Source organism: Trachurus japonicus, chromosome 22 (genome assembly GCF_045865225.1).
Source record: "Trachurus japonicus isolate A0001 chromosome 22, Traja_1.0".
NCBI lineage: Eukaryota > Metazoa > Chordata > Actinopteri > Carangiformes > Carangidae > Trachurus > Trachurus japonicus.
The window spans coordinates 15,944,697-15,961,809 of record NC_140928.1 but is presented as its reverse complement, the minus strand read 5'-3'; the positions used below and the strand labels follow the sequence as shown (position 1 = coordinate 15,961,809).

The 17,113-nt window shown below is 42.2% G+C and overlaps 1 protein-coding gene across 1 annotated transcript; it reads right to left on the bottom strand.

Moving 5' to 3' along the window:
• Window positions 1-166: 166 nt before the first annotated feature.
• On the bottom strand, window positions 167-16,057 carry grhl1 (grainyhead-like transcription factor 1). The gene is made up of 16 exons (XM_085766799.1): window positions 15,852-16,057; window positions 13,418-13,607; window positions 13,038-13,111; window positions 11,934-12,064; window positions 11,600-11,838; window positions 10,788-10,870; window positions 10,266-10,419; window positions 10,030-10,141; window positions 9,486-9,580; window positions 7,224-7,467; window positions 6,866-6,993; window positions 4,775-4,803; window positions 4,438-4,523; window positions 2,687-2,772; window positions 2,053-2,117; window positions 167-1,595 (listed from the first exon to the last, which is right to left on the bottom strand). Exons 1-16 carry the CDS (start codon window positions 15,869-15,871, stop codon window positions 1,481-1,483), a joined length of 1,851 nt encoding a protein of 616 aa, XP_085622925.1. The 5' UTR covers window positions 15,872-16,057; the 3' UTR covers window positions 167-1,480.
• Window positions 16,058-17,113: the final 1,056 nt, after the last annotated feature.

Below are 17,113 nucleotides of genomic sequence, written 5' to 3'. Positions count from 1 at the left end.
ACATCTGTTCCTGTGGACAGACACTGGCACAGCTCAACACCTCAACCACTGACATTGACCACTGATCTACTCTTTTCAAATCCTGAAAGAGGAAAAATTGAAAAAATAAATCATGATCAAATGGCTTGACAGAAGATGAACAGGAACATTTCTTAGACAACAGAAATGGCAGCTACTAGAGAGCTTTTATTGAGCACTTTGTGCAACAAATCTTTTACAAAAGAAATAAAAGAAATACATAATTAAAAACATGTTAATAACTTTTCATACCTTGACATAATGTTAGAATAACTTCATATAAAAAGAAAAACACATTATATTATTAGGAATAATAAAAATTTGGGTAAATATGTTTTTTTGTTGTTTTTTTTTTAAAAAAAAAGAAAGACCCACATCCATTCTCTTATTAATAAATATATACACAATAAGTACTGAGATACAAAAGGAGGGATCTTCCAAATCCCATTTTCAGCGGATATGTACAATATTTCATTAAAAAAAAGGCTGTTTATGTATAATATACTGTAGTTATGGCAATAGAGAAATTTCTTTTTCTGAATGTGTCAGAATTTGAACATCATATTGCACCTCCAGTTTAAACTGCCCTAGACATTCATTGACCCATTTTACTACCATTCAGAAAACTACTCTACAGGAGAGGGGTAGCTGTGTTTTAGAATTCTTATCAATAAACTTATCTGTTTAATACTTATAAGAAGGCCATTATTTAGATTGATCTGTGGAAAAACATGTCTTGATTCATTCACAAATAGCACGTATACTATGCCAAAAACATACGACAAACATGTACAATATTCTAGCCTAACTGTATGATGGAATAAAGTTGTACACACTAAATACTGCCACATTGTTTAGCATTAATACACTGAACCACTGAGGCTTCATCAACAATTTGCTGTCTTCAGTTTGTGCACTATATTACCAACTTTACAGATTGTACTCATCAGTGCTAAGGCTCCAGGAAGGGAAAAATAGTTGTTTCTCCTGATCAAAGACTAATATTATATGAGAAACAATGCTGCTTGCATAGAATGAGGTATAGCAGCACCACAGTCACTTGGGACGTTACAAACAAGATTTAAAAAAAAAAAAAAAAATCCCTCATAGGTGCAACTCATAGTCTCAGTAAATACTAAACAAGTGTCATAACAATCAAATCTGTCCTCACTCGTTACTTCTCATGCACAAAAAGAAAACATTTTGAAACATAGCAAAATGTATAACTTATATCTCTAATCAACATTTTTGTCTATTAAGAGCTCTGCCTTTTTAAATACCTCCTTTGGGACTTAATGTTTTAAAATCTGTTTGACACAAATACAGCACACAGACAACATGATTTCAATGTCAGATCAAGTCCATAATCACTGCATGGCTAGATGTGTAAACCACTTTTCCTCATGGCTCCGTTTGTTGCATCACCCCTCTGTCCAGGATGATGTCACATCCTCCAGTCCAATCAGATTTCAGTGAGGGTGAGTTTGTACATGCCGCCCAACTCCTCCATGGTGATCTGGAAGGTGTCTTCATTGGAGTAGTGTTTGATGATGTTGTCGTCCATGTGGACAAGAATTCTGTTTTAAAACACACAGGTGTGTTAGCGTCTTTTCTCCTACATCCCCATCCAAAGAAACTCTTTTATATGAGTGTTTTTCTTTTTCTTTTTTGCTGCTTTTAATGTCTGTACAGTCAATATGAAACTGCACTCAGCTTATCATAAAGACTGGACGTTACAGTAAGTCAACCAGCTGCTAAGATGGCTACAGCAGCTGGTTTGATTGCTGGTTTCATTATGCAATAAATGGCTGAATACCTATTAGGTTAAATCTCAAGTTTCTTGACTGACATTTTTGAATTTATATTTTGAAAGAAAACCATCAGAATAATGGAGATAAAACAATTTTAGAGAATAATTACCTTAGATAACACGAGGAAATCAATTTTGCATTTGTCACTTCATTTATATCATGCTTTCTCTTTTCTAAAGTCTCAGATGTAGTCAGAGTGTGTATGTTAATGACTGATACTCACCCTTTCTTGCACTTCTTATACACATTTCCAAGCTTATCCAAAGGCAACTCGTACTTCTCCGAAATCTGGTTGAGAAAAGACACAAATCAGCGTAAAACATCTTGAAAGAATCATTTACAAAAAACATGAAAACAGATTATGCACAGAGAAGAATTTAGTCCTTTGTGCTTTCACAAACACATTCACCTGTTTCAAATTTATCAAGGGTACATGACTGTTAGGTAATCCTACACCTGTCTCTTTCTTTTTTCCATTGACACCCCCATTTCCCATTGCCTAACCTTCTCTCTCCCCAGGATGCCTCCGCGTCCTGTTTTTGACAACCTTTTCCCCCCATCCCTGCCCTCCATTTTCCCCTTTTGCCCCCTCTCTTGACTTTATTGTCCCACGTGTCCTTTTTTAACCTCCTCACACCCTCTCTGTGTCTCGCCCACCCCATGCACTCTTTGTTCTTATCCTCCCTGACATTATTCCTGGGTCCTGTCACAGCTCATTTCTCTTGCTGTAGTCGCTTAAACACACAAGAGAACTAGATGTCAAGCCGCGGCGTACGTTGCCAAGACCACCAAAGTGAAGCAGGAACATTAAGTGCAATAGAAGCCATTACCAGCACAATAAACTGAGGACAACTTACAGCTTCCATCAGGCCTTTCAGCGTGGGATTCTTCAGCATGAGGGCATCAAACACCTCCTCTGTTTCCTTGCGCACGTACAGCAGGACTGTGTGGTGGAGAGAGGAAGAGGAGGCAGGCGGGTGTCAAAGCAAAGCATTTATGGATCGGATAGATAGAACATTAGATCAAATCTGATCTCTGACAAAAGTCTAGTTTGGTACATTTGTGTGGGTTTGAGGCATTTGTGCATTCCCAATTTTATTCATAAGTAGCAAATCTCACACATGTGGTTTGGCTAGTCCCTTAGTAAAATTGCAAATATATAGACTTATACACAAGGCAGTTTTAAATAATCCCACTGCTACACTGCATGGGCACTCATCCAAACTCATCAAAGAAGTGGCACAGGGCCCAGCAAAGCACACCTAGAAAGCACATTCATCATGCAACGCTGGTATGTTTGTAAAGAGACACACAGCGAGTGACAGAGCCACCTCTCATTCACCACATCACTGCCCTCTCAAAATAGCGCTGGCTCTAAATAGATTTTCTCATATTGTTTTCCAACCTGTTTGCAGGAACTTGTGATATTTGTGGCCTCTAAATGAGACAAAAAAACATCCTCTGTTTTCAAGTAGGCCTGTATTTAAAGATGAAATTACATGTATAGGAGTTTTCACTTGTTTGATCCACTTTTGTAAATGGACATAAACTACAGTATGTAAGATGGAGTAAGTGACTGAATGGTGATGTGGTGGTGAAGTTTCCTGTCACAGGCCACAGTTCTGCTTCGCTCACTGAGGTCCCGAGCAGCCATGGATAATTTTATTTGAGACAGACGTCATTTCAAGGGAACAGTAGCCTACAACAGATAATTGACAGACTGTCTCTTTACTCAGACATTAACAAGTTCTCTTCCAGAGCAAACTAGAAAACTACAAAAACACCACAGCTTGTGTGGGAAGATGATGAAACCTAACCTTGACTATTTTTGGTTTCATTTTGAGTAAATATAAGTTGACAAATCACTTGTAACCTCTCATAACAGGTTATGGCCTTTGTGTGGGAATGAGTTGTGAGAAGTTCAAAGACTACAACAATTATTGTTCATTTGAAAGACCTTTGGAGAAAACCTCCGTCTTTTTGGGACCCTCTGGCACATCACTTTTGTTATGCATCTAATTTGCTTCAATCAATTATATGTAGACGGTTCCAAGACGAAAACTTACACAACAACAACACAACCTACAGCAGTGTGGCTTTGTGAAGCTACTGATTATGTGCAGATGTTTTTATGCAGAATCGGTGAGAAACAGGTTTTAAAAGACCAAAGGTGAAGCCTAACTTCAGACTTTCCTCTTCTAGCAACAACACATTTGACAGTACTGATTTATATAGTAAATTTAGTAGTGGAAAGAAGCCTTATATGCCTATGAATAGGATGTGGGGTAAAGGGCAGATGCTTGTTTGCATGTGTGTGTGTGTGTGTGCACGTAGTGATCAGTGGTATTTTGTTAGGTCAGTGGAGGCCTCAGACACGTGTGTGTGTTTTGAAAGACCTGGAATAATCACATGGCCGAGAAAGTGTGGGATGGTGGAGTGGGGTGGGGTGGTTACACACACACACACACACACACACATACACACACATATGCACACACACTGATTTAGCCCCAGAGCAGAGCACCATTGAAAGACCCCTGACCAGCATGTGAACAGTCACAGCACGACACTGCAGTACAACACAGACACACACACACACATTTAGTACCTTTCTTTGGTTCTTCGACTCTTGCCATCTTGTTTGGCGGTGCACCAAACTCATCATCACTGAAGGGTAATCTCTTCATGGCCGAGCTGCAGTGGACAAACACACACAAGCAAAAATCACTGCTTAAATGCCTTTTATATCCAGCTAACAGGCTATAAAACATACACAAGCACACACACTCTACAGCATTCAAAGCCCACAGGCATTTCCTAGAAATGTCATATGTATTCATGTATGCCCTTTACTTGGAAAGGTGTCAAAGGTTGTTTCGGTTCAAATCTACTAAAAAGAAAGTGAGAAAAGATCAAGTGTGAAATCAGGGTTTCCATGAACTCACCTGTCTTCTCCATCTTCTGCTGCGAAAGGCTGCAAAAAAACAAACAGGCAGGAATTTAGAACAAGTAACAATACTAAAGTGTCAGAGATGCTGTTGATGATATAGATTTTATACTACAATAACTGGCTTTAAAATGCAGTGAAATCTGAAATCTGATTTTAATCTACAGTATGTATGCATGTATAAAACCTACATACTAATGCAGCTCAAACTTGTTACAGTGGCGGCTAAATCAGTCAACCAGTTCAAAGGCAAAACCAGCAGTCACGTCCGAAAAGTCTCCCGTGTTGACCCATTTACTCCTTTATCACTCAGAACTGAGCCCTGGTCAACACACACCAGCTAATCAGCAGGGCAGTTATATATACTGTATGTGTGAAGCAAAGCCTGTACAGTTACAGCTGGAGAAATGGTGAGCAAAGTGCAGGACTGAACCCTGATAGGGGTCACAGGTTTTTGTTTGAGGCTAAACCTGATCTAAATTTTGTGTTATTTTTTCCCGTGAAATACAGAATACGGGTTACAACTTCAACTACAACTTATTGGTGATCGATTGTTTTGTTAAATAAAAAATCTGAAACAATTGAATTGATTTTTCCAGCAGTTTTTCTTTCATTTTTACAAAAATAAGTAAAAAATCAGTTTTCCTGGAAAGCCTCCATTTTTTTGTAGCCTTTTGCCCCGTGTCTTTATTGATTACAAGCGTTGCTGTTAATAGAATTCTATTCTGAGTTGGATCCCAGTAAAGTCAGAGTTTATCAGAAACTGATAGTGGTCTGTGTAGACAGCTCAGTCAGGTTCAATGTCACTGGCAATACCAAAAATAACCTCCTGTCGGTCCCCTTTTGATCCTACTGATAGGAAATGAAACTTGTGAGGAGAAAGGGAAAGGACTCTGTTACATGTGCTCATTATTCATCCAGCAGGGGGCACTCCAAGTCTACGTATAGTGACTTTTCTCAGTGGGTGTTGCTGTCCAGTCATTTTCACCATGATTAAAGCAGTGTCATACATGTACCCTTAGAGAGAACAAAAAAAATCCTTAAAATAACCCCCTAAAATGAATGAAATAACGACGAATGTGCCCAAACTTATGTGGGTGTCCTGTGACATGCAACCAAACTTTAGCAAAGCTCAGAGTCCAGTCATAGAGAGGCGGGCCGGTGCTGGTTAGCACTGATAAAAACCGGACAAACCGTTCACATGTTACAGCCGCACATGTAAACTGATTCAGTGATGGTACATTTTCTTCAAAGGCCTTTCTTCTTCAATCAAAATTAAACTTGATGTCAAATAAAAATGATAAAGTACCAAGATTGTAGTTTTGAACAGGAGGATGTTCAGGTGACCTGGGGAGTTCATGTGGGGCCGTGATGATGTTTAATGTGCCAAACAAACTCTGTCGTTTCATTTTGCCACTTGTCTTTTTGAAGACACTTAAAAAGTCTCAAGCAGTAATAGCTTATATAAATGATGTCATAGAATAACATGTGAAAATGTCTTGTGTCAATCACAGACCTTATTTCTATCATCAATACAAGTAAACCAGTCAAAAGACATTAAAACATAAGTGCACAGATTCTAACTAATTCTCAGGTTTTCATTTCTGCAGCACTTTACTTATAGATCTGGACATCTATCTGCCACATAATCACACATCATGTTCATTGATGTCCAATTGTCTTTCTATCCTCAAATCTACTTACTGTCTTTGCTCCTGAATATAATCGTAGGTAATATACTCTGACCCCCCCTGGTTTTGTTTTGAGCCACTGGCAAATGATTCATCTTGTGAGTAAGCAGTCTGAAATGCAGCCATCAGTATGTAGGTCTCCTATCAGAGCTGGAAACGAGAACTCCCTGTTCTTGCCAACTAGTAAGCAAGCAGGTCACCTCGACCCAGCTGGCTGGAGAGTGGGTGGAAGCTCAAACGCAAACTGTTTACGGACCACCTAAGGTGCTACGAGCGGTACATGACTGGAGCAGAGAACACGTTCATTCCCAGAACCGACACTCAAGACGTGTTAATGCGCGCTATGCTAAACAGTCCTGGTGGTTTTGTGTAGTTTGGTGTCTGTGATTGGCACTCACATGGCGCTGGAAGGTAGAGAAGTGAATGTCGGGGATGAAAAGGACGGGCTGCGTCTCGAGGTCGGTCATCATCTTGAAGATGGTCACATCATTGCGTTTCTGGAGGATGGGCACTTTGACGTCCACAACTGGCAGAGATAAGGGGTCACAACAGGAAGTCGTTTTACAAGTCTATTCATGTAGAGGACAGTAGTAGCAGTAATGTGACCACTAGGGGGCAGCACAACAAGCAGTAAACACAACAAGGACACATTCCCTACAAAACATCTATGCTCAGGTTCCAGCTATAGGTATTGTTGAGTTTTCATAAAGGAAAGTCCCTTGTTTGTTCATATTATTCAAGGTAAAAAAAACTCACAGTTCATGTTGGTATTGAGGTCGGCCACCTTCCCTTTCCTGCGGGACTGCTTCCTCTCCTCATCTCTGATCTTCCTCTCTGCCCCCTTGTCGCAGAAGACCTTGATCTGGCAGTAGGCGCGGTGGATGGGCTTGTTGCTGCGGTTGTTGTAGCTGTAGGTGTCGATCTGCAGGTTCAGGGGGAGACCCTTCACCCCCTTCTGAGAGGAGAAGTCTGTGCTCAGACAGTTGACTGAAATGAAGATCTGTAGAGACACGACAGAAGAAAAAAAAAGAAACAGGACAAATAAGACAAAGGCAAAACTCCTTACTCTTATTATTCTCATTAGCTAATTGCTGGATTGGAGGTCTGCGGCATACAGAGCAGAGGCTTCAACAGTGTATTCAGTGTTCTGTGTTGCCCTCTATTGGTCAACTTTAGTCATCACAGGCTCATAGTGTGGAGAGACGCTCCTTTGTCCTGCTGGTGCTCCTGTTAAAAACAGGTTACCATGATGTCATCTAAGCACATTATCTTAACAGCTTGTTTGAAACAACTAATGGAGAGGTCTTCATATTGCTTGTAAAAGTTATAGCAGCCTAATTTTATTTATACACCATTTAGAGACAAGGTGAGAAAATCAAATCATCAAAGGGTGTTGATGTGTGGCTTTCACCGAGTATACTACATGTATTATTGATGTCAGAGCAGCATTGAAATAGCTCAGAGAGAAAAGGAGAAATTTCATTGATCTATGGTCATAAACAGACTTTCCATGAAAAAACAACAACTATACATTGTTAAATATACTGGATTTTAGTTTGACTTCTAGCACTTCTTCTGTTCACCTGTTCTATTATAATATTTGGAGTCACTTGTCACTAAATTATTATACTTTACATTAAAATTATAAAATTATAAATCAGACCAAAAGGATACTGATATATGAGACGGTAAGGACAATTTAAACAAAAGCCAAAAATAATGCATAGACTGTCATGTGTGTCTTGTGTTGATCCACTCAATTGCCTCAGAGAAGATAAACATAAAGGAGGGGCCTTTGTAAATAATACTACAATTACATACCGTCTATGCTTCAGGCTAGTTACCCCAAAGGCCACATACAGCACACACACATATCTTCATCAGTCATTAAACACCACGCTGATGAGATGTTAAAACAACTTGCCGGGCGGTGCTTCCAAAAAATACACGGACATGAGCACACACAAGGATGAACATCCTATGGATACAGGCCTTGAGTCATGAGACAGTTGGACTCACATCCTGGTGCGTGTGCGTGTACGAGAGAGGTTTGTTGCATCTGACTTTATTTATGTGTAGTGTACAGAGAGAAGAGAGAAGCACACTGGAGACGAGCTGTGGCACCATGTTGTCTCTTAGTCTGTTTGTTAACCTGACTGGCGTCATGCGTCTGAAGCCGACAGTGATGCCCGAGAGTGACATGTGGGTCAACAATATGTGAAAAAGCAAGAGTTGAGGGAGGAGAGGAGCTCCTCCTTTCTGTCACCAGTTGCACACTACTTTTTTTTTTTTTTTTTTTGGCAATGACAGGTCTGGTCCTCGTGCCCCCCTGCTGCGTTTCCTCATTCCTGCACCCTTTGTTACTCCTGTCTGGTGTGTGCAGAAATACCTTAAACATTCAGCATCACAATAGGGGTGACAAGCAGGTTGGACCAGTCAAGAATGTATGTGCAAAGTGCAGGAAAATTCACACACTCACACACAAACTAACATACCTTCTTGCCCCAGTAGAACTCACTAACACACAAGAAGAGCAGTGATGACAACATCCTCACTCTTCTATTTACGCCCCTACTTTCTTTAAAAGACTGTTTTGGAGGATCACAATGAACAAAGTGGATGGTAATCACCAACAAAAGAGGAGTCAACACCTGAAACCCTAATTTTGGTCTGCGGGGAAAACCGCACGGGATGTTAACGATGAGGAGCCGTGTATTTTTGGCTTAAGGTTTTAAGTGTGTCTAAATGTGAAAAGTTCAAGGCTCATATTAAGAGTTCAAGACAAGGAAGCATATGGAAACCATGGATCAGCGGTGACCCTGTGAACTAAACGTTGGGTTTGTTTTTACATGAACACAGAGGCGGAAACACCCACGTCTAATTTTGGTTTTCAGCCCACATCTGCCAGGTCCAGGATGTTAACAGCAGCCTCGTGATCAGTAGATGGAATCAATCACTTGTGTATCTGTGAAGTTGTGTGTGCTGTGCGTGTGCATCCTGTGTATTTCATTGTCTTACTTTAGCCTCCTCGTTGGTGTCCCAGGTAAAGGAAATGGCATTGTAGGAAATCTCCTCGATGTTGCCGATGGTGTTGAAGCTCTCTTTGTAATCGGCTGTAACAACCAAAAAAATTGAAATTAGGTGAAATAAAGACAAAAGTAAAACAGACAACACAAGCAGAAACAATAATGAACAAATAATCTTACAATAAATCTGAGTAAAAGAAATGAACAATATTCTATCAAGTCAGAAAAGCAAATAATGAAATCTCTGATACACGGAGGCATTAACTACTGCAGACTTATAATCCCTGGCCAGACAGGCAGAACTGTGACAACCACAACACACCTTTTACTGTCAGCCACCGCTAAGCTGCCCTTTCAACCATCCACTCAAGTGTGCCGACACACAGAGGATTAATCAGCCTGCTCCACGGTAAAACTAAACTCCTGAATGCCCCCCGGCTGTCAGCCAATTAGTGCCCCGGGATGAATCATTGGATCATTTCAGCCATGAAAAAAAGAAAGTCCCAGACAGACAGACAGACAGAAGTGGTTCTTACCAATGTCGAGACACCTCTGTTTGGCCGTGTGCTGTCTGGAGTGCCAGTACTTCCAGTGTTTCAACTGATCATCTCTGCACTTCTCCTCTCCAAACACGACCATCACTACACTCTGGAAAACGATACAACACATAAAATGATGACCACGCATATAACGATAACATCTGGCGTGCGATTGCCGACAATAATCCTAAATTATAGCTTGTTTCAGGTTTATTTTCTTTGCTCTTTCTTACCCTGACTTTGGTGATGGGCTGGTGCATGCCTTTGTTGTCGATCTCCCTGAGGGTGATTGGGTAAAACTGGCCCTTGTTGAGGTACGTCATCGTGCCATCACCTGTCTTCTGACGCAGAGACTTGGATGCCTCCAGAGTGTACTCAAAATTATTCCTAAATGGGAAATAAAGAATCTAGTAAAGACTTGACGCAGTAGAACCAAAGCCCCACTCTTTTGTTTCTGTAGAAATGCATATCTCTCTGAGAAAACTCCAGACAGAAATAAAACTGTAAGCGTTCAAACTTAATGGGGCACGCTGCATTACGCCACTGCAGGTGAATCATGACCTAAAATCAGCGTGGTGTCAGAGCAGGGCCAGATAACACCCGTGTGTGCAGACTCTCGTCTTTCACACGGAGGGGAGTCCGGTGTCTCCCCCGAGACTGCGATGAATGAGGCCATTCTGCCGTGTTGTGTCAAGAGCTGAATGGCGGTGTGGCGGTAGGAAGTCGGACGGTGGGCCGGCAGCAGCGCGACTTACCCCGGCACGGTGTTGAATTGAGTGTAGTCCTCCGCCGTCATGGGGGCCATGCGTAACTGGAGATCTCCAGGGAAGGAAAACACCTGCAGCACAAACAGGAAACAGATAAAGTTGGGTTCAAAGTGTGAAGTAAACAACAGAAAGAGGATGCAAAACAAATTACATTTTTTATTTATTTTTATTTATTTATTTATTTTGGGAGGGGTTATGCCTTTAATTGATATGAGAGCTGTAGAGAGATGATTTTGTTCTTTTCATAATTGGCCTGAGGGATAATCAGCATCAGTGCCCTGCAGGGACTTCCCTCTCTTTCGCCCGCCACTTATCACAGATTGAGCGGGTTTTGTTAAATCGTCCTTCCCCCTCATCACCCTTTCTTTTGGTTTAAAATACCTCTACACTCTGTTCCTTACCCCCCCCACACCACCTCACTTCCCACCCCCACCTCCTCCTGTACTGGAGTTTTGTTGGGTTATGCTTTTACTAAAGGTAATTCGCCTCCAGGTTAAAAAGAGAAAGAGGAGAGAGAAAGGGATTTGGCTATTGTAGGAGAAAAGTACAGCACTTTATTGTGTTGGTGAGACAATGACATAATAACACACTGGCCGCTATTTTGGCATGTTCAAATAAAACCAGGGAAGACTGAGCCCACCGCTGGCTCCATGGGATCGGGTGAATATCCTATTGTCTGATGGAAAAGTTCAGAGAGAAGAGAGGAAAGCGAAGGAGAGGAGAGGGAGGAGGAGGAGGAGGAGGAGGTTGCGGGGAGAGCAGCAGCGGGGGTTAAGAGAGAAGGGGACCGAAACACTCACCTCCTGGGAACCATCCTTGAAACTCTCGGAGAAGGTGGAGTCGGGGGGCGTGCGGGACTGAGTGCTGGGGCTGAACTGGACCGTGTTGTGGGTGAGCTGGCGGTCAAAGACGCTCACGTGCGCGCCGTCGCTTTCGGCGCAGTTGTTTGGCACCGTCACCGAGAAGCCGTGGGTGGGCACCTCCGTCTTGACGGGTGGGTAGTTCGGCACTGCAGCAATTGACACTGTGACAGTCGTGTCTGAGTGAAAATTAAAAATCAGGGAACTGACAATAAGGTTTGTTGCCTTTGAGCTGCTTAGGTCACAGGCGAAGGTAACTGAAGTGTGAGCTGACCTGGTGAAGGGAACTGGCCGCGCTTGTCCTGGGACAGCTGGAGAATATTGAACGGCCCCTTCAGGACCTGGATCCTGTTCTCCATACCATCCTGGAGCGGAGCAATGGGGTGTCCAGCCTGGATCTGGTGTCTGCAAGATTGGAAAATACCACATGTTTGGTATTGGATTAAAAGTCTTTTTTTTTAGCATGTTGGTGAATTGTGTGATAATCAAACAGCTCTTAAAGCAGAAGTAAGCGATCCGGTCGTTTTGGCTAATGCTGCGTTCGAGGCAGGCTTTTGAAACCGTAAATTACAGCTTCAAGTCACGGCTTACGACTTTGTAGCGTTCCAGGCAACCCACTCGTGTTTTTCCGACCTGTTTTACCTGTGAAAGTCACTATAACGGCCACTTGTAACTTCTGACCCGTGAACTCGCACCAGATCGAACTGGTACAACCTCACAGGTCGGAAAAACACGAGTTACGGGTTGCCCTGAACGCACCATAACGTCTTGTCAGCCGATGGAGTTAGCAGCCCCCGCCCTCGTCATGGATCTATTGGTCCTCGTCCCTACGTCACCACATTCAGGCGCATCCCTTGGCTGCACACACAGCCCTGCATGCCGTTCTCTCTCCTCATTGGATAAAACTTGTAGGATACGAGAAAAGTTTTCTCCTCGGCTCAGAGCAGAGCAGAGGGACTGAGAGACCCGTGTTTCGGTCCAAACACTCTATGTAAGTGATTGCTGTCGGAAGATATAACTATTTAAGACTTATATTAACACAAAAATATCGCTTAGCCTACTTCTAATTTAATTAAGATTTGTCAGAAGATCTTTCAGCCCAATTTAAAGTCAATAAAACCTTATGAACCATCTTTTAACTTGAACTTAATGAGTTTAAGATAAAACCAAGGTCACAGCTACATGCATGAGCAGACTTGAACAAGTCTCTCTACATGAGCGCTCTGCATATGCAAATGCACACACAAAATTCAGAGAATGCTAAAGAGCTTGAATCTCTCCATTCCCGTCATGCTGCGGCTCCCTCTGCTGCGCTTTTATTTTTATGGGAGGGGGTAGCGGGGGGTGGCGGCTGCATTAGGACAGCTATGTCACTCACCTTTTGTTGGGATCCACATCAGAGACCAGTGCTTCTGGCTTGCTCTGGCCTATTGTTCTCTTTTCCCTGGGCACCTGTATGGGAAGGGTAAACACAGCCGCTCAGCGTCTGACCACATCACATCCAACAACTCGGGTCACCGTGCCGTCTATATGGCCGCCTGGATCAGTTACATGACATAAGCTCTGCCTCACAGATGTTGCTTAATGGCTGGCTGTCAGTATGAATGACGACCATAAAGGAAAAAACCTTTAAGGATTTGTACTGTAACTAATCCCCCAACATACGATTTTCACTTTTGATTGAACAGAAAGTTGGAGACTTTTTTTTTCCAGTGTGGTCATGAAAGTGACTTTCTAAGGTTTCCCCCCCACCGATACCTTATAGTAGTCGTAGAGCAGGCCCAGAGCAGCAGCACTGTCCTCGTCTCCGTTGATGCTCATCATGGCCTTGGTGGCGGCTGTCAGTGGGTTCTCCAGAAACGACTTCCAAGCTTCGTCCTCTGTGGTGAAGGAGCGACGTGGACCTCCATAATTCGGGTCATTCTGGAGAACCAGGACCGCACGTTTACTGTGAAAGAGAAGAGCTTCATAAGTTACTGATGTTCGTGCTTTATCTAAGTCAGAGGTCAGCTCATGTGATGAAATTTTTCATGTGATATTTAAAAAGAGAAAAAAGTAAGTTAATGGCAACAACTGAGGGAATCATTCAAAATGTACTGTATGAACACATCCTCTATAGGCTTCTAGGCGTCTCTTGAGTATTGAGCAAACTGAATGTGTTCATAAAACCAAGACCTACAATCACGGCCTCATTCAAAACAGACAAACAGGTTATGAGGCCGAGATCTACCATGCAGATGCTCTTCATCTGTGAGACCAGTTGTTCAGGATTTTCCATGATTGTGCAACAAATCTCAGCCATCGAACCACCGAGCTGAGGGTGAGAAAAAGATGCTCTACAGGCTCAGCCAGTGCAACCACTCTGGTTCGGGAATCGCTCATTGGCTGAGGAGCTGACCGCGAATGACGTATCTGACCCTGCTGCATTCCTTCGTTAACAGCGCCTTGCAACTGTTTTTGTAAAGGAACCTGTTTGTGGAAAATAATCATGAGTTCTTATGAGCAGTCACTGCCGCCCGCATATCTCTCCTTCTCTTCCTCTTCCATTTCGTGAGGCCTTGAGAGTCGCTGCTTTGTAAACAGGACAGTGTCAGACTTACACATCGGTTTGCATCTCCATGTATTTCAGCTGCATGTAATGACCTCAATTATTAATTAAAGATCACAGACTTCGATTTGATGTATTGCATTTAGAAGGAAATGACAATACAGTGCTCAGCTTCAGCATGTAAGAAAATGTTGAACATTTATTTCAAGAGCAAAGTTTAAAGTAAATTTGCTCAGCTTCTATTTACTTAGAGCGCGCTAGGCCTCCTGACTGAAACAAAGTAATTAGTCCAACGTTTGTGTTGATGGTTTCATCCAGATCACAGGTGCTTTTGTCAGACTTTGGAAAATGCTCACCCCTCTAACACATCCTCAATCATCCACCTGCAAATGTTCTGCCACAACAAAGTCATTATGGTAAACTGTAAACGGACTGGCTCAGTTTCCAGGTTGAGTGTCTACAACAAATGCAGCCTTTTCTCCTCTCAATGGTCAAACCAAAGTGATCATTAGTAATCCTATATCTAATTGTGCTAGTCATAAACTGCAATCTGATAGGATCCATTATTTACAGCCAATAAAAGTCTAAACTCCCCTCTAAGGAGATGTAATCCATTACTATGGCGACAACAAAAAGAGATTAATTGCTTTTAAAGCAGATATTAAATTAGAGCTCACATGAAGGAAATAGACCTGTATTTTTTTTAATGTACATGCAGTATAAAAAAAGACACAAATACTTTTGTATCAACATTTGGACACATTTGCAGTTATCTTAATATTTTTTTTCACTTCCACCCTTAAATTTAACACAAACATTTGAGTCATGTGGAGTAAAATCCACTAAAACCTCATATAGCCCTTTGCTTGCTCACATTGTCTGTCTGGCCAACGCCTAACAGGTGTACAATTTCACTCCCCTCAAATGTCTCCTTGTCATTACCCTCACAACAACATACATATATAGACTGATCATATCTCACAACCAGCCCGAAAAATTAAACATACTCATATACATCCTGTTATAGTACATCAGCCTACTTGGATATACAAGCACCTGCAGAGACCGTTGTCTTCAACTGAGGACTCCCCGCTGAGGACCATGTTTATTCCTAAACAAACATCATTAAGACTATCCACATTTAAACTGTTAGAGCTTGAAGCAAAATCAAACACTAAACCGCCCATCGCTGTCACGGGACAGTGTTTTATTCTAACAGGCGCCTCTGCTCGCACGACAGGTGGAGGAGATACACCTGTACAGGCTTGAACATGACAGGTGAAATAAGCGGAGTTGCACAATGGGAGAAACTGTGAGATAATCTACTGTATGATCACTTTCCCGCCTGGCTTACACTTGTTTTTGTAAACTTACCCTTAAGAAAACGAATAAGGAGACACAGTGGTCCTAGAGTAAAGCTCAGATTCTACACAGATATCATAATAAATCTTGAATAATCAGGCGTCATTGCAGGTCAGAGGTGGACCACAGTGTGATCGCAGCTTCCTTTTTTCCTTTTTTAAATCCATATGTGCCATCAACTCAAACAAAAGAGTTAAAAAAAATCCAGAAAATAGTTTTAAAACCTTATAGTGACAACCTACTCCCTGTGCAGGCTAAAAGTGGAGAGTCAGGACAACTTACTTGTCATGCTCCTGTGACATCTCGGTCGGTCGAACTGGACTTTCTAGTTGGTACTGAAAATCCGATCCGTCTTCTTTACCGTAGAAAACACTGGATGAGGGCCGCGGCAACAAACAAGGTCTCCCCTACTAAGAGAACGGGTTTTGTCGGCTTTTCTCGCTTTTTTGGGGCAATGCTAAGAAATTGAGGCCGGTTTTACCTGTGACAGGGACGCGGATTGGATTACAGGTGGACAAGGGGGCGGGGCTGCACTGTCAATTACCCTCGCTGACATCCTGATTGGCTCCCCATAGGAGTGGCTGGAAGAGCGGGAGGGGAGGGGGCACTCGCGTTGAAGCAGTGGGTTTAACAGATGTGATTTTATCATGGAGGGTTAATCACTGTAGTGGCGGGGGGCATGCAAATTCTTTATACAGTCAAACAAACAGAAAAAAAGAGAGAGAAAAGAAGAAGTCACAGTGAAGTCAGAGGTAAACAGGAGTGAAAATATAGGATCAGTAATACAACTGAATCACAACACATGTCTCTTCTGAGGAACTGGAGGAACTTATATTCATCAAAACAACCCAGAGGGTGTGTGCTGATTTACCTGGAAGAGCAAGGAACAGCTAATCACTGCAGCATTTATGAGCACATAGTGTGTGTTGAGTAAGAATATGCCTCATGTTCACTCAGCTGTATGAAGGGACTGATGGTGGCTGCAGTGTAACAAACATGCAATGTTTGTGCATATGCTCTGAAGAGAATCCCACAAAAGTGGTCAGACAAAGAATCCATGGGTATTGGAAACCAGGAATTGATCTCAACCCATTGTGGCAAGATGTGGCCAGAAATCTGCAGCCCTAAAAGCTGACTCAGCCTATAATGCACATGTACAAAGAAGCTCTTTTCAAAGGAAAAGTTTCACACCTTTTTTTTTAAAGTCTTAAAGTAGGCTAATATTCATGTGCCCATAAGCACCCTGAAACCAGTTTCTTGTGCTGTAATCAATCCTCGTCAGCCTGGTTATGATATGTTTCCAATGTTAAAGCTGGTGAGGCCAAGCCCTCAGTGCTCCACAGTCGATCACATCACTACTACATACTGTACATATCTTCACGAGTTCAAGAGTTGTGAAAATTGTGGAAATCCTCAAACACAGATCATTCATGTCATGTATGTGCTGGCACCATCTGCAGAGTATTGGACTGTTGCATCAGCAAAGCCCATTACAGAGATTTACGTAATGTGTGATGTGCGTTAATGGTGATAGAGACAATGTA